Genomic DNA, 27,364 nt, shown 5'->3' on the forward strand with positions numbered 1-27,364 from the left:
TATATATATATATATATATATATATATAGTATAGTAACTCAACCGAGTTGATAAATTGATAAAGGTCAGAAATCCCATTACATTCCTACATTTAAGGCAGAAAGGGGCTGCTTTAAAATGTCTGTAGTGTGTACACATGGTGGTAGTAATGTACAGGGACGGATCTAGGGGGGGGGCAAGCAGGTATCTTGCCCCAGTCGCAGTTTGTTGAATTCTTAAAAAGGCGGCAAAATTAATGGCAGTTTAGGCTCCAAAACCTAACCTTTAGGCGCCAAAACCTGACCTTGCCCCAGGCGCAACTTGGTCTTGATCCGTCCCTGGTAATGTAAGGGTTATTTATGCCCGCTTCACACTGATAGACTAAACACAGCTTTTACCGGGACTGAGCGCTAACAGGTCTGTAAGGCCCTTAGGTGTGTGTGGTGCTGCTGTGCTGCAAGTGCGCTCAACTGAACAGACCAGCGCGGCGTGTAGGGATGGTCGGAAATGCCAATTTCCGATTCCGCGGTAAATCCGCATTCCGACATTGCCAAATACCGATTCCGCTTTCCGCTACCAATTTCCGCATTCCAATGCGGAATTTCCGCCGGAAATCGCGGAAATTCCGCCCGACTTTAACATCGATTTTCTCAAAAACTATAAGGTCTTTTTGAAAACTTTTTTTTGCATCTTGTTCAGGAGATCCTGCTTAATAAACCCTGAAAATTTGGTGTTTCTAGGACTTACGGGGGCTTTGCTATTAACCGCTAAAGTCGGCGGATTTTTACTGTAATGTAAATGCAGAAAATAGGCAGATGCGGATTTTCTGCATTTTACATTACAGTAAAAATCCGCCGACTTTAGCAGTTAATAGCAAATCCCCCGTAAGTCCTAGAAACACCAAATTTTCAGGGTTTATTAAGCAGAATCTCCTGAACAAGATGCAAAAAAAAGTTTTCAAAAAGACCTTATAGTTTTTGAGAAAATCGATGTTAAATTCGGGTGGAATTTACGCGATTTCCGGCGGAAATTTCCGCGATTTCCGGCGGAAATCCGCCTAACACACTTGCATTACCGATTTCCGCATTACCGATTTCCGCATTCCGATGCGGAAATGCAATTTCCGATCGGAATTTCGGAAATTACATTTCCGTGGAATCCGAATGAGCATCCCTAGTGGCGTGTAGCAGAGGCCAGGATGGGAAGCTAATGTTGGAAATGTATGATGGAACCAAGTAGACCAGCGTCAATGTACAGCCTCATTTTGTTTAGCCTATTTGTGAACGCCTCCATGCCAACTAGTTACGCGACCATGCAGCCTTGCAAGATTGAGCGCTAACAGGTCTGTAAGGTCCTTCGGTGTGTGGTGCTGTGCTGCATGTGCACTCAACTGAACAGACCAGCGTGGCTACAAGTTTTTCCACACACACAGACAGGCTCAGGCTACACCCTAATTTTTTATAATCAATTTGTCAAAGATGTTTATAAAAGTTAGTGTTATTTATAAAAAAAAAAAATCAATGATATTTATTAAAAAAAAGTCAATGATATTTAAGAAAAAATTATACATCAGCAGGGGGCAGGCTAGCAGCAGGCCTGCCAGCCATTGGTGGTGGTGGTGGTGATGTCACCAACACCAATGCAGAGCCACACAGTGGAGACTTGTCAGTGGTGGTCAGCAGGTGGCAGGCTGGCAGCAGGCTACCTGATGCTCCACCTTGGTGTCCTTGGAGGAGATCTAGTGCCTATGTTTGAACTGCCACTCTTACAAGAATGAGAAGTGAGAGGTGGTGGTATGTTTGCTCAAACAGCACCTCTTTCCCATTATGCTGTCACATCACCCTTGAACAGCATAGTTTTCAGGATGTTCTACAACTGCTGCATCCTTTCTGGCTTCTGGTAGTTCGGTAACATATCCCCTTTGTGCTTATATAGCGAGGGTCTAATAGCGTTGCCACCCAGTACAGATTGTTCATCTTCAGGGTTTTTATATGGGGGTTCCTCAACTGGCAGGACAGCATGAAAAATCCCATTTGCACAAGGATGGATGCCAAGCTAGCCATCTCCCGTTCCTCTTCCTCATTGATATCATGGAAGGTCTCCTCCTCCTACCCGAAAGGTAACCATAAGCCCCCTGAGAAACCTGCTGTGGTTGTTGTTCTTCCACCTCCTCCACAAAGCCACCTTCCTCCTCTGACTCCTCCCTCTGCATTGCCACAGGTACAGCAGGTGTCAACGACAAGTCTGGTTGTAGTGGTGGTGCCCACAGCTCTTCCTCTTCCTGGTCACACGCCTCTATGGCCTGATCCAGCACTCTTCACAGGGCATACTCCAAAAAAGAAAGCGTATGGGATCAGGTCGCTGATGGTGCCTTCACTGCGACTCACCAGGCTTGTCACCTCCTCAAACAGACGCATGAGCCTGCAGGCATTGTGCATGAGCAACCAGTAACGCGGCAAAAAAAAAATCCCCAGCTCCCCATGGGGTAGCCCCAAAAAAGTAATAACATTTTGTTTTAAATGAAAACCAGACACTTGAATGATTGAATGATTATTATTCAAGTGTGTGGTTTCCATTAAAAAAATTGTATTACTTTTTTGGGCTACCCCCTTCTTTTAGAGGAAAGCCTATTTATGAATGTTTTATCCAGCTTGCAATATCCCTTCCCCACATCACATCATGGGGTGCCTCCTCCCCTCCCAGTAAGGTTACCAATAGTGGGCGGAGCTAAAAACAAATTTTACTGGGAAAATATAAACTGCAGCCATTCTTATACTGTTAATGGCAGGGTTCTCAAGCGTTGCAGAGTTAGGGCTCTTTCACACTAGAGGCTGCAGGAGAAAAGGCTGAAACTCTGCCTTTTGCTTAACGCCAATACATAGCGTTTTCAAAGCGTTCTACAGCTCATATGAAAACTTCCTTTTTTTTTCTATAAAAATAAGTCAGCTGTAAAACGCTTTGAAAACGCTGTAGTTGGAATTTTCCATTGACTATCATTGAAATGCCAACAGCCAACTTCGGCTGTAAACAGCCCTGAAAAAGCTTCGGGGAGCTTCAAAACGCAACGCCCAAAAAAGCTGCTTTAGGTGTGAAAGGTAAAATGAAAGTCTATGGACTTTTATTTTACCTTGGAAAACGCCAACTATGGTCTTGGCTGTAAAACGCCGAAACTAGCCTCTGGTGTGAAAGGGCCCTTAGTCACTGGGTGACTGGGATCAATATTAAGGGAAGTGGGTGGAGCCTACAACAGCCAATCAAAATTCACTTATTGATTTTTAAGGTGAATATTTAAATTGCTGGCATTCTTACACTCTTAATGGCAAATGTCTCAAACCTGCTACAGTCTGTCATTGGGTGACTGGGGTTCAAATTCTGGAGAGGGGTTGAGCCACAAACAGCCAATCAGATTTGTTTCATTTCACTGGGAAAATTTAAATGATTGATACCAAAGAAAACAAAGCTCACAAACTTGGTCATTGAATGACTGTATGTAAAGGTTAGAAACAGTGGGCGGAGCCAAAAAAAACTAACTTTTTACATGGGAAAATATAAACTGCAGCCATTCTTACACTGTTAATGGCAGGGTGCTCAAACTTGACACAGCTGGCCACTAGGTGACTGGGATTAATAATTAGAAAAGTGGGTGGAGCCTACAACAGCCAATTCAAATTCACCTATTGATTTTCAAGGAGAATGTTTAAGCTGTTGCCATTCTTACACTGTTAATGGCAGATGCCGCAAATCTGCTACAGTGACTAGGGTTCAAATTCACTAAAAGTGGCAGAGCCACAACCAGCCAATCAGATTTATTTGCTAGATAAACTGCATCCATTCACACATTTTTTGATTCCAGGAACCTGAAAGCTCACAAACTTGGCCATTGAGTGACTATGTCAAGGTTACAAAAAGTAGGTGGACCGAAATACAAATTTTAACAGGACAATGTAAACTGCAGCCATTCTTACTTTGTTAATGGCAGGGTTCTTAAAGGTGCACTATGGCGAAAAATTGTAAAATTTAAAATATGCGCAAACATAAACAAATAAGAAGTACGTTTTTTACAGAGTAGAAATCTGACAGAAGTGACAGGTTTTGGACTAGTCCATCTCTTCATAGGGGATTCTCCACAAGACTTTTATTGTTTATAAAGATATTCCCTAAAAAGGATTTAAACAATGATGCTGGCCAGCTTCCCTGCTCGCTACACAGTTTTTTGGTAGTTGGACAGAGCATCTGCCGTTCACTAAGTGCTTTTGAAAATAAATAAATCCCTGAGAATCCCCGATGAAGAGATGGGCTAGTCCAAAACCTGTCGCTTCTGTCAGATTTCTACTACCTACTGTAAGTGACAGCAACATAGGAGAAAAGTAATTTATGGCTCATTTTGCTCTGGAAAAAAATGTACTGCTTATTTGTTTATGTTTGCACATATTTTAAATTTAAAATTTTTTCGCCATAGTGCCCCTTGAACTTTGTATAGTTGGTCACTGGGTGACTGGGATAAATATTCAGAAAAGTGGGTGGAGCCTACAAAAGCCAATCAAAATTCACCTATTAATTTTCAAGGGGAATATTTAAATTGCTGACATTCTTGCACTGGTAATAGTACAAGCCTCAAACCTGGTACAGTTAGTCATTGGGTGACTGGGGTTCAAATTTAGAAAAGGGCTGGGGCGACACACAGCCAATCAGGATTGTTTAATTTCAATGGTAAAATACAAATTATTGATGCCAAGGACCCCAAAGCTCACTAATTCGGTCATTGAGTGTTTGCATGTTAGGGTTAGAAAAAGTGGGTGGAGCCAACAGCAGCCAAATACACACCCAGGCTACACTGGGTCATCAGCTACTGGTAGAATAAATCACCTGATACACTCTGATCCAGAATCTGTGGACTCTAGGACAGAATCACAACACATGCGAGAATGTGCCTTTATGTCCACAGCCTCTGAAACATAAGCCACTAGATTTATTGTTGAATTTCACTATCTAGTCAGGTGTTAGGTACCAGTGGAGAAGTACCTTATCTTGAGTCTTTATGATGGAAGCACTGATGGAGCACTGAGGTGTGAATGATCATATTGAGTTTAAATCTTCAGTTCAGGGTCTCTTTAAATGTTCAGAAGATGGCTATATAATACATCATGTTTCAGCCTGACGCTAGTTATTTAATAATGATGCACTCATCAGTCTGACGTCACATCACTGTCTGTGTGCTGCTCCCGTTCCTCTCCCTTGTGATTTGTCTGAACGCAGGGCTCATCACATTCACACAACATAGCAAATTATTGGCATCTTGTCTTGGGCTGAGAGACTGAGTGACATGATGATGACACAAACTTACTTTTAACTATGGCAGTGTCCTGCAGCAGGCACCAGTCAAATCCACCACTCCTGCCTGACTTCTGGCTGGTAAATCACAGCAGCCGCATAAGGAAGGAGGCGGGACTCACACTGACGTCACCTGAGATGCACGCTGGCTGGTTCTCTGTACAACAGAGAGGCACTGGCGGCGGCATCGCGTTGGTGACCATGGCAACAGGGCCAGTATCTGCTTGTTTCTCCGCACCGTCGTCCCCGGCAGCCAGCCAACACTGCAGGTGAGTGGCGTGGCCAAGCAGCATGAACACAGCAGGGAGAATGGGGGGAGGGCGGGAGGGGGGGGGGGGGGGGGGCGGACGGCAAGCCAGGCATAACACAGACCTGTTCCTTGCGCCCACCCCAGACTGCAGTGACCTGCGCCGAGAGGCTCCTGCCACATTAGCCTCTGTGTTGGCATGGCCCTGATTGTGAGCTCCTCTGAGGACAGTCAGTGACATGAATTTGTACTTTGTAAAGTGCTGCAGAAGATGTCAGTGCTATATAAATACATATCAAAAACTGTTACAGTATACCTGAGCACAGATATTACAGCTCATGTATCCTTCTTCAATCTCACATTCACTTCCTTGTCCTGTAAATGTAAAGATAATTGGGATATATATTTAGAACTTCATATCAATGAGTATAATAAACAGATTATCACTTTAACTCCTTTTATAGCAAACAATTTTTAAAATTTTTAATTTTTTTTTTTCAGAAATGTAAAGTTTGGAATCCTTTACCAATATTTATAATATGTAGTCTATATATATATATATATATATATATATATATATATATATATATATATATATATATATATACAGTGGTTTGCAAAAGTATTCAGCCCCCTTGAAGTTTTCCACATTTTGTCATATTACTGCCACAAACATGAATCAATTTTATTGGAATTCCACATGAAAGACCAATACAAAGTGGTGTACACGTGAGAAGTGGAATGAAAGTCATACATCATTCCAAACATTTTTTACAAATAAAAGCTACAAAGTGGAGTGTGCATAATTATTCTGTCCCCTTTGGTCTCAGTGCAGTCAGTTGCCCATAGACATTGCCTGATGAGTGCTAATAACTAAATACAGTGCAGATGTGTGTAATCTAATGTCAGTACAAATACAGCTGCTCTGTGATGGCCTCAGAGGTTGAGAATATCGGGAGCAACAACACCATGAAGTCCAAAGAACACACCAGGCAGGTCAGGGATAAAGTTATTGAGAAATTTAAAGCAGGTTTAGGCTACAAAAAAGATTTCCAAAGCCTTGAACATCCCACGGAGCACTGTTCAAGCGATCATTTAGAAATGTAAGGAGTATGGCACAACTGTAAACCTACCAAGACAAGGCCGTCCACCTAAACTCACAGGCCGAACAAGGAGAGCGCTGATCAGAAATGCAGTCAAGAGGCCCATGGTGACTCTGGACGAGCTGCAGAGATCTACAGCTCAGGTGGGAGACTCTGTCCATAGGACAACTATTAGTCATGCACTGTACAAAGTTGGCCTTTATGGAAGAATGGCAAGAAGAAAGGCATTGTTAACAGAAACGCATAAGAAGACCCGTTTGCAGTTTGCCACAAGCCATGTGGGGGGCACAGCATCATGTGGAAAAAGGTGCTCTGGTCAGATGAGATCAAAAACTTTTTGGCCAAAATGCTAAACGCTATGTGTAGCGGAAAAACTAACACTGCACATCACTCTGAACACACCACCCCCACTGTCAAATATGGTGGTGGCAGCATCATGCTCGGGGGGTGCATCTCTTCAGCAGGGACAGGGAAGCTGGTCAGAGTTGATGGGAAGATGGATGGAGCCAACCCAATCTTGGAGGAAAACCTCTTGGAGTCTGCAAAAGACTTGGGACTGGGGCGGAGGTTCACCTTCCAGCAGGACAATGACTCTAAACATAAAGCCAGGCAACAATGGAATGGTTTAAAACAAAACATATCCATGTGTTAGAATGGCCCAGTCAAAGTCCAGATCTAAATCCAATCGAGAATCTGTGGCAAGATCTGAGAATTGCTGTTCACAAACGCTGTCCATCTAATCTGACTGAGCTGGAGCTGTTTTGCAAGAAGAATGGGGAAGGATTGTAGTCTCTAGATATGCAAAGCTGGTAAAGACATACCCTAAAAGACTGGCAGCTGTAATAGCAGCAAAAGGTGGTTCTACAAAGTATTGACCAAAGGGGGCTGAATAATTACGAACACCCCACTATGCAGTTATTTATGTGTAAAAAATGTTTGGAATCATGTATGATTTTCGTTCCACTTCTCACGTGTACACCACTTTGTATTGGTCTTTCATGTGGAATTCCAATAAAATTGATACATGTTTGTGGCAGTAATATGACAAAATGTGGAAAACTTTAAGTGGGGGGGGCCAAATACTTTTGCAAACCACTATATATATATACTAGCTGATTGCCTGGCGTTGCCCGGGTATGTATTTGGCCGGTGTTGGCACCACCCACTTTTTCTAACCCTAACACACAATTACTCAATGACCACATTTGTGAGCTTTGCCATCTTTGACATCAATAATTTGCATTGAAATGAAAAAATCTGCTTGGCTGTTTGTGGCTCCACCCCCTTTTTCGAATTTGAACCCCAGTCACCCAATGACCAACTGTACCAGGTTTGAGGCCTGTGCCATTAACAGTGCAAGAATGGTAGCAATTAAATATTCCCCTTGAAAAGCAATAGGTGAAGTTTGATTCACTTTTGTAGGCTCCACCCACTTTTCTTAATATTAATCCCAGTCATCCAGTGACCAACTGTGCAAAGTTTGAGAAAGAAGTAAAAGAAAGCAGAAGGTTGGCACTACAGGTTAACACCACTCAATGCAGATCATGCAGTAGACACGTGAGGGCCTTTTCAAATGTGCCTCCTCTTTGTTTCCTGGACACCCACTGATGCGTGCTCAAGCTGACAATGATGCAGATAAATAGATGTAGAAAAATGGAAGCTGGCACTGCTGCAGGTGGTCAATTTAATGTCGTAATATAGTAGGTACAAACGTGCAATAGTGTAACAGACATGCAAGTTACAAATGATGAAGCACATACCCTGTGAGAAGAGGCTTTGGTGGTGGTGGGTGCTGGGCACTGATGCCTGACGGCCGTTTCGCGCTAAACAGCGCTTCTACGGAGGCTACAAGCATGTGGGCAATGGCTTCTGGTTATATATCGTCCAGAGCCAGCGTGTGACGTCACTTCCGTTGGTAGCGCCGCCCATACTTCCGCATTGTATGCGCGTGCGCATAGACGCATGCACGTCACCGCACATGCGTCACATGCGTGCAAAAATCCGCATGGCGCCACGAATGTACGCATGTCAAATGGATGCACGCGTACTGCATTATTATGCATGGCGTATGCGGAAAGTTGGTTGCATTAAAGGGAGAGGTTCTCCCTCTAGTGGCCAAAAAATAGATGGCACTCTGTCCAGCCACATCCACACCTCAGGCTAAGAAAAGGAGGAAACGCAAGGAGGGAAAAAAATAGGGAGAAGGAACAAGATGGTGAATGGTAGGATCAGGAGACCTGAATAAAAAAAAGGAGAAAAGTGAGTTACCCTTAGTGTCGATGTGATTGAACAGTGTTAATTCAAATCTTTGGTGGACATACTTAGGCAAAAGCCATATTTGTGCTTTGCGCTGGGTGCAGGGAAGAACATGGAGGGCAAAAGATAGAAGGGACAAGGGCAAAGTTTGAGAACCCTGCCATTAACAGTGTAAGAATGGCACAGTTTACATTTTCCCAGTGAAATTTGTATTTGTCTCCACCCACTGATGGACCGTCATTGCTCGTGTATGTATTTTACTGAATTGGGCCCCGCCCACTTTTTTTTATCTGCTAGTAAAATGGCAGCAATTTAAATATTCCTCTTGAAAACCAATAGGTAAATTTTGATTGGCTATTATAGGCTGCACCCACTTCCCTGAATATTAATCTCAGTCACTGAGTGACCATCTGGGCAAAGTCTGAGAACCCTGCCATTAACAGTGTAAGAAGGACAGCAGTTTCCATTTTCCCAGTAAAATTTGTTTTTGGCGCCGCCCATTTTTTGTAACCAGGACACATAGTCACTCAGTGACCACGTTTGTGAGCTTTGGGGTCCTCGGCATCAATTTGTATTTTCCCGTGAAATGAAACAAATCCGATTGACTGTTGTGGCTCTGTCCCCTTTTCTGAATTTGAAGCCCAGTAACCTAATGACCAACTGTACCAGGTTTGAGGCTTGTGCCATTAACAGTGCAAGAATGGCAGAAATTTTAATATTCCCCTTGAAAATCAACAGGTGAATTTTGATTGGCTTTTTTAGGCTCCACCCACTTTTCTGAATATTAATCCCAGTCACCCAGTAACCAGCTGTGCAAAGTTTGAGAACCCTGCCATTAACAGTGAAGAAGGGCTGCAGTTTACAATTTCCCAGAAAAATCTGTTTTTGGCTCCACCCACTTTTTGTAACCTTGACACACAGTCACTACTTAATGACCAAGTTTGTGAGCTTTTGGGTTCCTGGCATCAAAATTCTGCTACTGGAAGCAGTTTATCCAGCAAGGAAATCTGTCTGTTTGTGGCTCTGCCCCTTTACTGAAATTTGGACCCCAGTCACTTAACGACCGACTGTAGCAGGTTTGATGCCTCTGCAATTAACAGTGTAAGAATGGTAGCAGAGCAGTTTCAATATTCCCCTTGACAATCAATAGGTGAATTTTGATTGGCTCTTGTAGGCTCCACCTAATTGTCTGAATATTAATCCTAGTCACCGAGTGACCGACTGTGTCAAGTTTGAGAACCCTGCCATTAACAGTGTAAGAATAGCTGCAGTTTATATTTTCCCATGCAAAAAGTTAGTTGTTTTTGGCTCTGCCCACTATTTCTAACCTTGACATACAGTCACTCAATGACCAAGGTTATGAGCTGTGGGGTCTTGGGCATCAATAAGCTGCATTTTACCACTGAAATTAAACAAATGTGATTGTCTGCTTTTGGCCCGCTCGCTCCCTTTTCAGAATGTAAACCCCAGTCTCCCAGTGACTGACTGTACCAGATTTGAGGCCTCTGCCATTAAGAGTGTATGAATGGCAGCAATGTAAATATTCCCCTTGAAAAACAAAAGGGGAATTTTGATTGGCTGCTGTGGGCTCCACCCACTTTCCTGAATATTAGTCCCAGTCACCCAGTGGCCGACTGTGTCAAGTTTTAGAACGCTGCTAATAACAGAATGGCTGAAATCAATCTAACAAATCTGATTGGCTGTTTGTGGCTCCACCCCCTTTAGTGAATTTGGACTCCAGTCACCCAATGACTGACTGTATCAGGTTTGAGGCCTCTGCCATTAACAGTGTAAGGATGGTAGCAATGTAAATATTCCCCTTGAAAATCAATTGGTGAATTTTGATTGGCTGATGTAGGCTCCACCTACATTTCTGAATATTAATCCCAGTCATCCAGTGGCCAATTGTGTCAACTTTGGGAACCTTGCAATGTAAAAAATTAAGTTGTTGGTGCCGCCCACTTTTTCTAACCTTGACATACAGTCACTCAATTATCAAGTTTATCAGCTTTGGGGTCTTTGGTATCAATACTTTGTATATTCCCATTGAAAAATAAACAAATCTGATTGGCTGTTTGCGGCTCTGCCCCCTTTCTGAATTTGAACCCTAATCACCGAGTGACCAACTGTACCAGGTTTGAGGCATCTACTATTAACAGTATAAGAATGGTAGCAGCTTAAATATTCCCTTTGAAAATCAAAAGGTGAATTTTGATTGGCTGTTGTAGGCTCCACCCACCTTCCAAAATCTTAAACTCATTTACCCAGTGATCAACTGTGCAAAGTTTGAGAACCCTACCATTAACAGTGTAAGAATGGCTGCAGTTTATATTTTCCCAGTAAAATTTGTTTTTGGCTCCACCCACTTTTTGTAAACTGAACACACAGTCACTCAATGACCAAGTTTGTGAACTTTCAGGTTCCTGGCATCAAAAATGTGTGAATGGAAGCAAGTTATCCACCAAGGAAATCTGATTGGCTGTTTGTGGCCCCGCCACTTTAGTGAATTTGGACTCCAGTCACTCAATAACCGACTGTAGCAAGTTTAAAGCCTCTGCCATTAATAGTATAAGAATAGCAGCAGTTTAAATATTCCCCTAGAAAATCAATAGGTGAATTTTGATTGGCTGTTGTAGGCTCCACCCACTTTCCTGAATCTTAATTTCATTCACCCAGTGACCAAGTGTGCCAAGTTCGAAAACCCTGCGATTAACAGTGCAAGAATGGCTTTAGTTTACAGTTTTCATTTAAAATGAATGGCTGAAATTTGATTGGCCGTTTTATGCTCCGCCCACTTTTCCTGGATTTGTAACCTCGGTCACCAAGTGACCAACTGTGCCAAGTGTGGGGACTCTGGCTTGATTACTGTGAGAATGGCAGCCTTTTACATTTTTCCATTGACATGAATGGGTGAAATCTGACTTGCTGTTTGTAGCTCCGCCCAGGTGTGCAGGGGGGCCGCGAGACCCCCAGAACATATCATCCCAGGTAGTAAGGGATCTGTATACCAAGTTTCGTTCAAATCGGTCAAGCAGTTTACGAGTGATCGCGGCACATACACACAAACACACATACACACACACACACATACATACACACATACCCGTCTTTCCCCGAAAATAAGACAGTGTCTTATATTAATTTTTGCTCTCAAAGAGGTGCTAGGGCTTATTTTCAGGGGATGTCTTATATTTCTATTAGGAAGTGTCTCTCAGCAGAACATTTCCTGTTCCTTTGTACTGTGATGTTCATGGATTTGAAAGTATGCTTCTGTACTGATCAGGCACCTGCCCTGTCTTCCCTGCACACAGCTGATAACCTTGCTGTGTGCTGGTATGACAGGATCAGTGCCCAATTGGCACTGCACCACTGTGTCCCCACTTACTGGCTGCCTCTTCCTCCTCTTTAGCTTCCACTAGGGCTTATTTTCAGGGTAGGGCTTATATTTCAAGCATGCTCAAAATCCCAGCTAGGGCTTATTTTCAGGGTAGGTCTTATTTTCAGGGAAAGAGGGTACATACACACACACACATACATACACACACACATGCATACTATTTTATATATAAAGATTATATCTTTTCATGGGACAACACTGAAGATATGACTCGATACAATGTAAATCAGTCAGTGTACAGCTGGTATAACAGTGCAAATTTGTTGTACCATTATAGTAACTCAACACACAGCTATTAATGTCTAAAGACTCTAAAGCCATAACAAAAGTGAGTATTTCCCTTAGTGAAGAATATCAAAATTCTGCCCAAAGTATCAATGTTTTACGTGCACATCACTATTTTCCTGCACGGCCAGGGATTTCCCTGGGATCCAGCACTGCAATTCTCCCTCTGTCCTCCAAGGTAGCGCTGTAACCCTGTAGTGAGATTGCCATCTGTTGTCATGACGACAAACGGCAATCTCACCAGAGGTTTTTCTGTGTGTACGGGGTTTGTGTACAATTTGTGTAGAGATTAGGTTCGGGGGCAACAGGGGCTGATTTTGCTAGGGGAGCAAGGGGAAGTGGGGTAGGGGGCTCCCAGGTCTACTTTGCCCTAGGACCCCCATACTGCTTAAACCGGCCCTGCCTGTAGGTTTTAGAATTTGCCTGCCCATTGAAGTCTATGGCGGTTCTTTTATGGAAATTCACATTCGAGGTTCTCAAACCGAAAATTTTATGTTCGGCCCGTCTCTACACAGTAGTACTACACTACACTGACTGTATAAACTAACACAATCAAATGACTAGCTAACACAAAATCAATACAATAAATGTGTGTGAAATGTGTATAGTAGGCAAAAAGCTGGGTTTTGAACAGTAAAGCACTTGCTCAGATGGACAATAGCAGAGATATACAGTATGCTCTCAGTACCACAGAATCAAGCAAGGACAGAGATCCTAAAATGGTTTCTGCCTTACACAGAGGAGGGGATGGCAGAGTCTCCCCTCCTCTGATTGGTTGCTACCCAGGGCCGGATTTGGACTTCCCAGTGCCCTAGGCCCGGTACCACCAAGCGCCCCCCCCCCCCCCCCCACACACACACACACACACACTCAGGGTGCATACACACATCAGACCATAGTCTTTGGAAAATGAAAGATCACAGACCAATTTTACCCCCTTCCATATAGTATGAGAGCCCTACTTACACAGTCTATTCTATGGAGCTGAACTCCCCATCAGATAGAAATCTTTGAAAGATGCTGCACACACAGATGCTGTACACATTCAAAAGATCAGTATCTGCAAAAGATCTGTTCCTGCAAAAGATCCGTTCCTGCAAATGCATTCATAGTCTATGATATCTGCAGATCCTCATACATACCTTGTTTAACAAAGATTCACCTGCAGATCAGATCCACCAGGATGGATTTTCAGATCTGCAGATGACTGTCTGATCTGCAGATGAATGTCTGTTAAACAAGGTGTGTATGAGGATCTGTAGATATCATAGACTATGAGAGCATTTTGCAGGAACGGATCTTTTGCAGGAACAGATCTTTTGCAGATATCGATCTTTTGAATGTGTACAGCATCTTTGTGTTCAGCATCTTGCAAAGATTTCTATCTGATGGGGAGATCAGCTCCATAGAATAGACTGTGTAGAGTATGGCTCTCATTCTACATGGAAGGGGGTAAAATTGGTCTGTGATCTTTCATTTTTCAAAGACTATGGTCTGATGTGTGTATGAGCCTTAAAGAGGATCTGTAACATCAAAAGATCCCCTGGGGGGTACTCACCTCGGGTGGGGGAAGCCTCCAGATCGTAATGAGGCTTTCCACGCCGTCTCTGTCCCACGGGGGTCTCGCTGCAGCCCTCCATACAAGATGACGTCATTATTTACCTTCCCGGCTCCTGCGCAGGCGCTCTGACGGCTGTCGGCTCCGAACTACACGGAAATACCCGATCGCCGTCGAGTCTGCTCTACTACGCAGGCGCAAGTTTCCGGCGCCTGCGCAGTAGAGCGGACCTGACTGGAGATCAGGTATTTCCGTGTAGTTCGGAGCGGAAAGCAGCCACAGCACCCCGCTGGAGCCAGCAAAGGTAAATATTGATTTTACAGTGGGGTCTGTCACCGGCTGTTCGGAGGGCTGCAGCGAGACCCCCGTGGGACGCAGGACGGCGTGGGAAGCCTCATTAGGATCCGGAGGCTTCCCCCACCCGAGGTGAGTACCCCCCAGGGGAGGTTTTTGAGGTTACACTTTAAGGATCACTTGTTTGCAGGAGGAAATGCCTGTTTTAGTGACTCGTGAATACCTATGAATGTTTTCTCTCTGAAAAATGATGAATGATTGTTTTTCCTGTCAGAGCAGTGAGTCACTAATGCCTGGTACGCACCAGATAGATGGGTTGATTCGATTTTCCGATCACTTATACAAAGTCGATTAGAAAAATGATCAGAAATCAGATTAGACCTGTCAGAAATAATCAATTCGAACCCATCTATCTGATGGCAAATTGCATGGTGTGTACCAGGCATGAAGTAGCAGAGCGGCATTCATCTCCCTCTCTGCTCTTCTGTAATCACAGATCTGTTGCATTTATTTTATAGTATTTATTGAACTGATTCTTTCACAGTTGTTTTTTTTACTGTTTGCCAACACGGTACAAACATATATTTTTTTTAATTTTTAGTGTATGTTATTACTTTTGGTATACAAAACAGAATGTAACAATACAAAAGTATACAACAGTACATTTGCAATTATAATTATAGAGAAGTTGTCTATCTCATACTAGACTACTGCTGCCTTTAAAATGAGCCAGCAAGGGGTTAAGATTTAGCTTAGAAGGGGCTGTCATAAATCTCTCTAAGGGAAAAAAAAACGTATCTTTCTAAGATTTACAATCCAGGGGGAGAGAGGAGAAGGAATGGCTCAAGTCATTAACAGAGTCTGACCAGCAATACATTGTTTAGCCCAGCTTGAGTTGTAAAGTGGAAATAATTCTGTTAAAATGTTTACTTTTACTGGATCAGAAATTGTGTCTACATTGTGATCCATGTTTCTCTCACCCCTGGCAATAAACTGAAGCTTGTATGTTCAGGAGATAGCACTGTCTCATCGCACACGACGAAGTAAGGAAAATACAGTGTGTGCAGCAAAGCCGGGGCGGCTTTAGAGCAAGAGAAATGATATATTTTGACATGCAGCCTCTTATCTCTCTCAGGTCCTGCCGCCCTTTTATCCTTCTGATTTTTTTCCGCCCTAGGCCGTGGCCTTTGCGGCCTTTGCAGAAATCCGGCCCTGTTGCTACCGCCTCAGCTGAGGGCCCTCTGATTGGCCCAATGACGTCATTTCCCTGGTAATGGATTCCAACTCGTGATCACGGCCGTAATCCTGAATCACAGGTCGTATTCAAATGCAATCACGAGTGCATTCAAAACCAGCATCCGTGATCGCAGCAGACCACAGATGCCTATTTCCACCCCGGAATCGCTCAAATCAGCCCGTGATTCCGAGTTAGCCATGATCATGAGGTCGTGATGAGCAAACCTGTTGGTAATATTCACCAATCTTTTACTATTCTCATAACAACTGTAACGATTTCTTTGTTATCATTGTTAGACAATATTTTGCAGTTTAAGGCTGCACTCTGTGCCCTTTTTAATAACGTTATTTTAATATATTTATTATTCTAACTCAGATAAAGATGAAGAAACAAATGAAAAAGATTGTTATAGACAATATCTTAAAATTTGGGTTTTACTCCATGCCCTTTTTTCCTGACACCCTTATTTCATGTATGCACTGGACACGGGGACACTGGAGGACAGAGGACACAGGGGGACAGAAGACACAGGGGACACAGGGGGACAGAAGACACAGGGGACACAGGGGGACAGAAGACACAGGGACACAGGAGGACAGGGGACAGAGGGGGATGAAGACACAGGAGGACAGAGGACTCAGGGGACACAGGGGGACAGAGGAGGACACAGGAGAACAAAGGACACAGGAGGATGGGGATGCAGGAGGACAGAGGACACAGGGGGGAAGAGGACTCAGGGACACAGGGGGGCAGTGGACTCAGGGGACACAGGGGGACAGGAACGCAGGAGAACTCACAGGACACAGGAGGACAGAGGACTCGGGAGACAGAGGAGGACACAGAGGGACAGAGGAGGACACAAGCGGTACAAGGAAGGCACAAGGGGGACGTAATAAAGATGGGGGGGGTCCATAAGACGTCCCTGCACCATGGACACACCAGGTTTTTTCCCTTGTTTTTTTGTCCTCTACGATCTGCCTTATAGTCCAGATCATCTTGTAGTCCATTAAATACCCTGTAAAGTACATAATAGGGTAGAACATTAGACTATGGTAGAATTAGATTATGAGGACTTCTCAGGACAGTCAGTGACATGACTATGTAAACAAACAAACAAACACAGAACATTTATATCGCGCTTTTCTCCTGGCGGACTCAAAGCGCCAGAGCTGCAGCCACTAGGACGCGCTCTATAGGCAGTAGCAGTGTTAGGGAGTCTTGCCCAAGGTCTCCTACAGTTTCTGCAGAAGATATACAGTAAGTGATTATATATACATATACATACATACAGACTACGCTGGGATTAGATTGTGATTTCCACTCAGTTATTGACATTACTATGTGGTGTGTATGTAAATGGCTTCAGAAGATGTGAGCTCTGTTTAAATATCTAATATTATGGTAAGACATGACTATGGTAGGATTTGATTTAGAGCTCCTCTTAGGGCAGTCAGTGACATGAGTAAACTCTCTGCAGTGCCAAAGATGTTAGTGCTATATGAATACAGGTAGTCCCCGACTTACAAACAGCATGGATTCTGTGATTCTGTGGGAACAAGTCAATTTTTTTTTCAAGTTGGGTTTGTAGTTTTTGAGAAAATCAATTCTAAAAAATGGCTTTTAAACTTGTATAAGAAGGTACAGATGGCAGAGGTGACACTAAGGGGGACACTGGAGGCACAGAGGAAGTACAGGGGGCAGAGATGGCACAGCTATCTGACTTAAAGTGATCCTCCGGACCAAAAATCTTTTCAGCAGAATTGAAAAGGCTTGGTGTTTCTTTAACAGTTTCACAGCATCAGAACTTTGTTTTTCTTACCAAAGCATAATTTTTAGCTGCATTTTTAGCTAAGCTCCACCCATCAAAGAAAACTGCCTGGCCTTTTTTTCCCTGATGCTGTGCAAAGCATGATGGGATTTCCTATGTTGTTATTCACGTTGCTTAGCAACTGGGAGGGGTGATCAGCACACAGGACAGTTGGAACTGTGTTTAATGCTCCCTGTCGCCTCCTTTCAACCAAAAAGATGGCTGCCCTCATGAAATCAAACATTTGTCTGTTCTTTTAAAACAGGGTGGATAAGAGATTATATTACCTATCTATTTTAATTAACATAACTAATGTAATTTAATGACAGTATGTTTGTTTAGGCTGAAGTTCCTCTTTAAGAACAGATTTAGGTTAAGAACAAACTTACAGTCCCTATATTGTTCGTTAACCAGGGACTACCTGTACATAATATATCAAGAGATTAGATCGTGAGCTCCTCTAAAGGACAAACTCACTGACTTACCCGGGGACGTTGGATGTACTCTTGCTGGCCGTAGATCTTGCGGCTGTTTGGTTGGCTGGGGTTGGCTTGTTGGAGAGCTTGTTTCTGCTATTATTATTGACTCTAAGAGATCAGTTGTAGAGATTAGATTGCATGCACATGCATTCAGAAAACAATCAAGTGGTCGCATACCTGCAGATATAACAATAGGTAGTGGCCCTGTGTAAAAATAGCCAAAGTGCACTGCCCCGCGCCCCCCCCCCCCCCCCCCGAGCGCCTCTAGCCATTTTGTCACTCCAAAAACCTGTGGCACGTCGTGGTGTCCCCCAATGAAAATAATTATAATGTGGCAGCATTTCACTAGAAAATAATCGTAATGCGCCAGTGTTTCAGCAGTCAATAATGGTAATGCAGCAATGTTTCACCAGAAAATAATCATAATGCAGCAGTGTTTCACCAGAAATTACACATAGGCAGGGCTCCTCTCCTCCCCCTCTTCCCGTTAGTTCCCCCTAATAGCCCTGATACCTGCCTGTACCTATAAGAAAAAAAAATTACTCACCTGCAGAAGACTCCTCTCCCAGCCTTCCTCCGGCGCGAGCAGCTTCTCTGATGATCTTCGTGCATGAACTCTGGCTGCAAAACTCCTGCGCTGACAGGCAGAGCAGGGCTATGGGAAAATTGTACCCGAAGCCCTGCACTGGAGACACAAATAGTCTCCAGTGCAGGGATTCAGACGCCATTTTTCCGTAGCCCTGCTCTGCCTGTCAGAACCCACAGATTCTGCAGGCTGCAGAAGTGAGCTTACGGGCTGAGGCCAGTGAACTGGCGCAGCGTCTATTAGATGCCACAAGCCAGTTCACCACCTGGGGACACACCATCCACACCTCCCCTCCCCCTGCACAGCACTTGTCACCGCCTGGTCAGCCTGGGGGACCATGGGGTCTCTGCAAGAGGGTCAGAAGGAGGCACAAAAGGGGACACAAGGAATCACAAAGGAGGACAGAAGGAGTCACAGGGGGACTAAAGGAGGCACACAGGGGGGGCAGAAGTAGGCAAAATGGGGAACAGAATGAGACACAATGGCAGACATAGGGAGGCACAGGGGGACAGAAGGAGGCATGAGGGTCAGAAGAAGTCACAAAGGTGGACAGAAGGAGGCACAAGGGAACAGAAGGATGCACACAGGGGATAGAAGTAGTCACAATGGGGGACAAAAGAAGGCACAGTCGAGGACAGGAGGGGGCATAGAAGGACAGGAGGTACACAGAGGGGCAGCAGGAGGTACAGGGGGATAGAAGAAGGTATGAGGGCCAGAAGGAGGTACAAAAGAGGACAGAAGGAGGCACAAAGTGGGGCAGAAGGAGGCACAAAGGAAGACAAAAGGAGGCACAGGAGGAAAGAAGGAGGCACAGGGGGACTGAAGGAGGCACACAGCGGACAGGTGGAGGCAAACAGGGCACAGTAGGAGGCACAAAGGGGGGCAGAAGTAAGCACAAAGGGGGACAGAAGATGCCAGAGGGGCATGTAAGGAGGCACAGGGTGACAGAAGGAGGCAGAGGGGGACAGACAGTGCCACAGGGAGACAGAAGAAGGCACAAAGGGACACAGAAGGAGGCACAGGGGGCAGAGGAAGGCGCCGGGGACAGAGGTGGCACATGGGGACTGAAGAGACACATGGAGACAGAAGGAGGCACAAAAAGCGACAGAAGTAGGCACAAAGGGTGACAGAAGGAGGCACAGGAGGACAGAAGGAGGCAGAGTGGAACTAAAGGAGGAACGGGGGCAGAGGTAGCACAAGGGGACAAAGGAAGGCAAAGGGGACATAAGGAGGTATAAGGGGACAGAAGGATGCACAAACGGGGACAGAAGGAGGCAGAGGTGGCACAGGGGGACTGAAGGAGGCACATGAAGACAGGAGGAGGTAAAAGGGGAGACAGAAGGACAAACAGGGGGTCAGACATGGCACAAGCGACTGAAGGAGGCTAGGTTTACAAGTTTTGACAAGCACTTTCTAGGCCAACAGCACTGGCGATATCTCTCAGTGAGCAGTCACAAGCAAGGAGGAGATTCTCAACATGGCACCAGCCTTATATACAGGATGGGCTGGCCAGGGTTCCCCTCTGTGATTGGTTGCTAGGGCCTCGGCTGGGAGCCATCTGATTGGCTCAATAACGTCAATGGACGTCATCTCCGTGGTTACGCTATCCGAATTCGGGTACTCAAACTAGGTATCCCGTCGCATACCCAGATACCTAATACATATTTGAGTTTACTCAAATAGTGCACTCAGCTATCCGGATTCGGTATTCGAATACCGAAAAAACATTCAAGTATCACGGTAGTTCAAGTATCCGGAATCCGGATGAGCAACCCTGCGTAATGCAACAATACAGCTTAACCCAACTCTACTCTCACACAGAACCCTCCCCTGGTGGTGCCTAAAACTAACTACTCCCCTGGTGGCGCCTAAGCCTAACCAGTGCCTAACCCTAACCACCCCCCTGGTGGTGCCTAACCCTTACCACACACCTTGGTGTTACCTAAAACTAACCGCCACCTGGGTGGTGCCAAACCCTAACCACTCCCACTGCTGTTGTGTAACCCTAACCACTCCCTCTGCAGAAACACCCTTTTCCACACAGAAATGATACTATCTTTGATAACGTAAAATCTTTACATACAAACAAAATAATATTATAAAAACTGTGTCGTTTCAAGCTTAATGATAACATTCCTCAAAACTTTAATGTTCTAATGACATCAACGATATTTATCGCGGCGCCCTTTTTTCTACTTTCGCCGTATTCATGATAATTGCATTAAAGTCTATGGCGGCGCCTTTTTCGTCCACGTTCAGCCGCCACCCTTTTTTCCTGCTATGCCATAAATCGGTTTAACTTAGTAAGCAAGTGTAGTTAGTAAGTTAAACCACCCGAGTTAGGGTTCATACTCTAGGTTAGAACTACAGAGTTTTATTTTACCCATATGGACTTAACTGCAAAATGTCGTCAGCTAACAGGCTGTACCTGCACCACCTTATGGGGGTGATTCACTAAACCGTGCTAACGGATAGCACACAGCCCACGCTATGCGCTTCGCAACAAAGATTTCCATGCGTTAAGGCGGCGCAACGCGAACTTTTATGCACGTTGTGCCGCGTTAATGCGTGCAATCCTTTGTTAGCGCGCGTAAACCTTTACAAGTGGAATAACGTGCGTGAAGCGCATTGCGCGGCCGTGCTATCCGTTAGCACGGTTTAGTGAATCAACCCCAATGTGTCCATTTGAATTAATAACATTGTTCCAACAGTGTCCAATATTCCTGTTGTGCCATCATGTGCCGGTTTCACAATGAAAAAAAAAATGGAATGATTGCCACGGGGTAAGAATGCCGAATGTCCATCATAACCCAACTACCATTGCAGTACACACTGTTATTGCAAATAAAAATGTACTTACCGCTGGGTGGTCTGCTAGGCACTTCCTCTATAGAACCAAACATGGTAAAGAATTCACTGTCAGCTGCAGAACAAGTACAGTATTTTTGTCAGTCCTTCTGGGTTATATTCAGCTCACTAGTATTGCCTCATTGCACAATATAGCATCATAGCATGTGTACAGGATGTGTGACACCAATCACACAGATAGGTTGTGCTGTGTACCCAGCCACAAAACAGGCACAACACATAACAGAGTGCATGCGTCACATTGCATGGTGCCTATGTGCTGCCACACACAACGTGAGTAGACAGTAGGCTTGTAATGCAGACATTATGTGGATGGGCACAACATGCCTCACATTGATTTAACCCTCCTGGCGGTTTGCAAAAAAATCGCCAGGGGGCAGCAAATCTTTTTTTTAAATTTTTTTTTTTTTCATGTAGCGAGACAAAGTCTCGCTACATGATAGCCGCTGCTCAGCGGCAACCCCCCAGCCCCTCCGAACGCCGCCGGCGATCGGAGATCCGGAGATCCCGTTCAAAGAACGGGATCTCCCGGAGGGCTTCCCCCGTCGCCATGGCGACGGGGCGGGATGACGTCACCGACGTCATCGACGTCGTGACGTCAAAGGGGATTCCGATCCACCCCATAGAGCTGCCTGGCACTGATTGGCCAGGCAGCGCACGGGGTCTGGGGGGGGGGGGCGGCTGCGGCGCGACGGATAGCGGCGGATCGGCGGGTAGCGGCGGCGATCGGGCACTGCACGCAGCTAGCAAAGTGCTAGCTGCGTGCAGCAAAAAAAAAATTATGCAAATCGGCCCAGCGGGGCCTGAGCGGTGCCTTCCGGCGGCTTACCGCCAGGAAGGTTAAGTGATTATGGTGCAGCAAAAGATGTAAAAACTCAATTATAACATAACATTTAATAAAAAATAATTGGGTATACTATGGAGCCAGTAGAAATGTTAGGCTGCTCTGGTTAAACATACAGACGTGCCGTGTTTGTTACAGCTGCACTTTGAACATGTCTGTAGTTAGCATTTGTCCGTGTAAGCACAACATAACTGCTTACTGCATTACACAGAGGCACTTCTGTAAATGGTTGCAAGTGCTGACTGCAGAGTTTCTTACTAGAGATGGCCCGAACCTCCGATTTTCGGTTCGCGAACTTGCGCACAAAGTTCGGTTTGCAGGAACTTTTGCGAACCGCAATAGACTTCAATGGGGAGGCGAACTTTGAAAACTAGAAACATTTATGCTGGCCAGAAAAGTGATGGAAAAGATGTTTCAAGGGGTCTAACACCTGAGTTTTTTCAGTGACTACGAGAGGGTAAATTTTTTTTCAAAAAGACCTTATAGTTTTTGAGAATATTGATTTTAAAGATCTCCTTCTGACCGTGGGAAAATTAAACGCCCGCCGACTTTAGCAGTTAATAGCAAAGCCCCTTTAAAAGCTAGAAACACCAAAATTGCTGGGAATGTTAAGTAGAACAGTGGGAACAAGAGGATTTTTTTTTTCAAAAAGATCTAATTGTTTTTGAGAAAATCGATTTTAAAGTTTCTTTTTTTTATAGATTCTTTATTTATATAAATATTTCCCTTATAAACAAGTTAACAATAAATAAGTGTAAAATTCGTGTCTAGTTAAAAATGGCACCAGACATCGTTTTTATAAAAATGGCGCCTCATAGGAAAGCATTGTAGAATGGTATTTTTCGTTTTATACAGTTAAAAAATGGCGCAGACGTCCTAAACGATATTTATCGTTTATGTTTGGGATTTTTTTATGTTCCTAAACGATATTTTTCGTTTAATACAATCCATTGCATTCGAACGTTATTTTATGCGCTATTTGTTGTATCTTTATCTTTTTTTTCTTATCTTTTAATTTTCATAAAAACTTTATTTTTCCTTTATTTTACTTTTTTTTTTTTTTAATATGATTATTTTTTGGTACTATGATTGAAATATCATTATATCACGTATGTGTATGTGATACATTTTTTTAACTAATTAGATATAAATAGATATAAAATTACATATATATATGTATGTGTATATATATATATATATATATATATATATATATATATATATATATATATATATATATATATATATATATATATATATATATATATATTGATATAAATAGATCCATCCAAAAAACTTTTGTGTATGTGTAAAATATTATTTTATTTGCTCAAATTAAAATATATATTTTTCACTACCATTGAGACTCGAATCGGCAAATGTAAAAGTCTTGTAACATAAGTCATTTGACTTATGCTGGGAATACACGTTTCGTTTTTGCCTTCGTTTTAGCCTTCGATTCGTTCAGTAAACGAATCGAGTGTTGAAAACGTATGTGAAAATAGTCATAATCTCATTATAGTTTCGATTAATAGACCCCAAAAACGAACGACTAGTGATCGAACATGTTTGATATTATCTCTCTTTATCCATCTAATCGAGCCATTGGTAGGCTTGATGGCTGTTCAGATCGATTATATATTCGTTTATGTTAGTCCGTCCCTGTAAAAAGGGATTTTCGTTTCGTTTCTTTGCAGCCTTCGATTATTGGAAAAACGAAACCATCAGAATCGAAAAAAAAAAACGAAACCGTGGGTGGTGATATTAACCGTACGTTCGATTATTTCGGGAACGAAAAGGACAAAAGGCACAATCGAAACGAAGGCTAAAACGAAGGCAAAAACGAAACGTGTATTCCCAGCATAACACCCACTGCTCTGTCTTTTTTTTTTTTTTGGAAAAACTCTCATTTTCATTACTTGTCTTCATTATCCCAGAAATAGCACCATTTAGTGTTCAAGTGATATAGTGTCCTAAATTGCATTCTATCTTTCCAAATCAATTCAGTATTCCCTAATATTGTCAAATAAAATGTCTAATGAAATGTATTTTATTTATTTGTAATTTAAAGTAATATCTAACAATACATATATATATATATATATATATATATATATATATATATATATATATATATATATATATATATATATATATATATATATATATATATATATATATAGTATTTAATGTGTCCAATACGTGTAAGTAGCATCAGTTTGTAATTAAAAAAATAATAATTAGGTGATCAATAGGTGATTAGAAGGGAGAATATGTGCAAACATTGGACTGGGGAGTTGATCAGAGCGGGTGTGTGGGGCTATGTGAGGTTGGGGGCTGGTGATTGGGTGGCCGCATGAGGCAGATTAGGGTGTAATGTGATGGGTAGTAGTGACGGTTAGTGACAGGGGTGATTGATAGGTGACGAGTAGGTGATTAGAAGGGAGAATATATGCGAACTGTGCACTAGCGAGTTGATCAGAGGGGGTCTGGGGGGCTCTTTGAGGTTGTGGCAGCTGATTGGGTGACCGCAAGGGGCAGATTAGAGTCTGCTCTGATGGGTACCACTTACAACTGGTGACAGGGGTAGATTGATGGCTGATTGACGGGTGATTGACAGGTGATTATATGGAAGGATAGATGTATACAGTACACAGGGGGGAGGGCCTGTGAAGAATCGGAGGGTGTGGGGGGTGATCAGGAGCCACCAGGGTGCTGTTAAGGGCCTAATGTAAACAATAGCTTTGACAGATAGTGACAGGGAGTGATTAATGGGTGATTAGTGAGTGATTGGGTGAAAACAGGGGTCTGAAGGGGTGGGCAGGGGGGGGGGGCTGAGGGGTGCTTTGGGCGATCTGAGGGGAGGGGGTGGCAGGATCAGTTTGTTTGGTGCAGACTAGGGTGGCTGCAGCCTGCCCAGGTGGTCCCTCGATCACTGGGACCACCAGGGCAGGAGGCAGCCTGTATGATACACGTATTATACATTAACCACTTGAGGACCGCCCCCAGCCGATGGGCGGCGGCAAAGTCCGGGCCTAAACGACCGCAATACGCCCATCGGCGGGGGCGGCTGCGGGCGTGGTAATGCGGCGATCGCGTCATTCGTGACGCGATCAGCCGCCGGCGACTGGCTCCGCCCCCCTCGCGCTGTAACCCGCCGGCCGTTCGGAAGCGCCGGCGGGTTACTAGCACCCGGATCGCCACTGTAATAGTGTATAATAGGCTTTGTAATGTATACAAAGCCTATTATACAGGCTGCCTCCTGCCCTGGTGGTCCCAGTGTCCGAGGGACCACCAGGGCAGGCTGCAGCCACCCTAGTCTGCACCCAAGCACACTGATTTCTCCCCACCTGCCCCCTGATCGCCCACGGCACCCCTCAGGACCCCCCCTCCCCTGCCCACCCCCCAGACCACTGTTTGCACCCAATCACCCCTCTAATCACCCATCAATCACTCCCTGTCACTATCTGTCAACGCTATTTTTTTTAACCCTAAACTGCCCCCTGCTCCCTCCTGATCACCCCCCAACCCTCAGATTCTCCCCAGACTCCCCCCCAGACCCCCCCCCCCCTGTGTACTGTATGACTCTATCCCCCCTGATCACCTGTCAATCACCTGTCTATCACCTGTCAATCGCCTGTCAATCACCCGTCAATCACCCCCTGTCACTGCCACCCATCAATCAGCCCCTAACCTGCCCCTTGCGGGCAATCTGATCACCCACCCACACCAATAGATCGCCCGCAGATCCGACATCAGATCACCTCCCAAGTGCAGTGTTTACATCTGTTCTCCACCCTAAACATCCACTAATTACCCATCAATCACCCATCAATCACCCCCTATCACCCCCTGTCACTGTTACTCATCAGATTAGACCCTAATCTGCCCCTTGCGGGCACCCAATCACCCGCCCACACGCTCAGATTGCCCTCAGACGCCCCCCTCCCGTATCAATTCGCCAGTGCATTAGTTACATCTGTTCTTCCCTGTAATAACCCACTGATCACCTGTTAATCACCTATCAATCACCCATCAATCACCCCCTGTCACTGCCACCCATCAATCACCCCCTGTCACTGCCACCCATCAATCAGCCCCTAACCTGCCCCTTGCGGGCAATCTGATCACCCACCCACACCAATAGATCGCCCGCAGATCCGACATCAGATCACCTCCCAAGTGCAGTGTTTACATCTGTTCTCTACTCTAAACACCCACTAATTACCCATCAATCACCCCCTATCACCACCTGTCACTGTTACCCATCAGATTAGACCCTAATCTGCCCCTAGGGCACCCAATCACCCGCTCACACCCTCAGAACGCCCTCAGACCCCAGCCCTGATCACCTCGCCAGTGCATTGCTTGCATCTATTTCCCCCCTCTAATCACACCTTGAGACACCGATCAATCACCTCCTGTCACCACCTGTCACCCCCTAGCACACCTACCCATCAGATCAGGCCCTAATTTGCCCTGTGTGGGCTCCTGATCACTCGGCCAAACCCTCAGATCCCCCTCAGACCCCCTTCCGATCACCTCCCCAGTGCATTGATTGCATCTATTTTCCCCTCTAACCACCCCCTGACACACCCATCAATCACCTCCTGTCACCCCCCTACCACTCCTATCCATCAGATCAGGCCCAATACAACCTGTCATCTAAGAGGCCACCCTGCTTATGACCGGTTCCACAAAATTTGCCCCCTCATAGACCACCTGTCATCAAAATGTGCAGATGCTTATATCCCTGAACAGTCATTTTGAGAAATTTGGTTTCCAGACTACTTACGGTTTTGGGCCTGTAAAATGCCAGGGCAGTATAGGAACCCCACAAGTTACCCCATTTTAGAAAAGACACCCCAAGGTATTCTGTTAGGTGTATGACAAGTTCATAGAAGATTTTATTTTTTGTCACAAGTTAGCGGAAATAGGATTTTTATTGTTTTTTTCACAAAGTGTCTTGTGACACAAAATAAAATCTTCTATGAACTCACTATACACCTAACAGAATACCTTGGGGTGTCTTCTTTCTAAAATGGGATCACTTGTGGGGTTCCTATACTGCCCTGGCATTTTAGGGGCCCTAA

The 27,364-nt window shown here is 44.5% G+C and overlaps 1 protein-coding gene across 1 annotated transcript in view; it reads right to left on the reverse strand.

Annotated features, from left to right (window-relative positions):
- Window positions 1–18,701, reverse strand: part of LOC137504584 (NACHT, LRR and PYD domains-containing protein 1a-like) — a 51,172-nt gene extending 32,471 nt beyond the window's left edge. Inside the window, exons 1-3 of the mRNA XM_068233165.1 lie at window positions 18,521–18,701; window positions 17,980–18,081; window positions 5,874–5,932 (exon numbers count right to left, since the gene is read on the reverse strand). Of these exons, the coding sequence (XP_068089266.1) occupies window positions 5,874–5,932; window positions 17,980–18,081; window positions 18,521–18,701 (342 nt within the window). The remainder of the gene's footprint in view (window positions 1–5,873; window positions 5,933–17,979; window positions 18,082–18,520) is intronic.
- Between the last annotated feature and the right edge of the window lie 8,663 nt (window positions 18,702–27,364).

This window comes from Hyperolius riggenbachi, chromosome 4 (genome assembly GCF_040937935.1).
Source record: "Hyperolius riggenbachi isolate aHypRig1 chromosome 4, aHypRig1.pri, whole genome shotgun sequence".
In the NCBI taxonomy this organism is placed as follows: Eukaryota; Metazoa; Chordata; class Amphibia; order Anura; family Hyperoliidae; genus Hyperolius; species Hyperolius riggenbachi.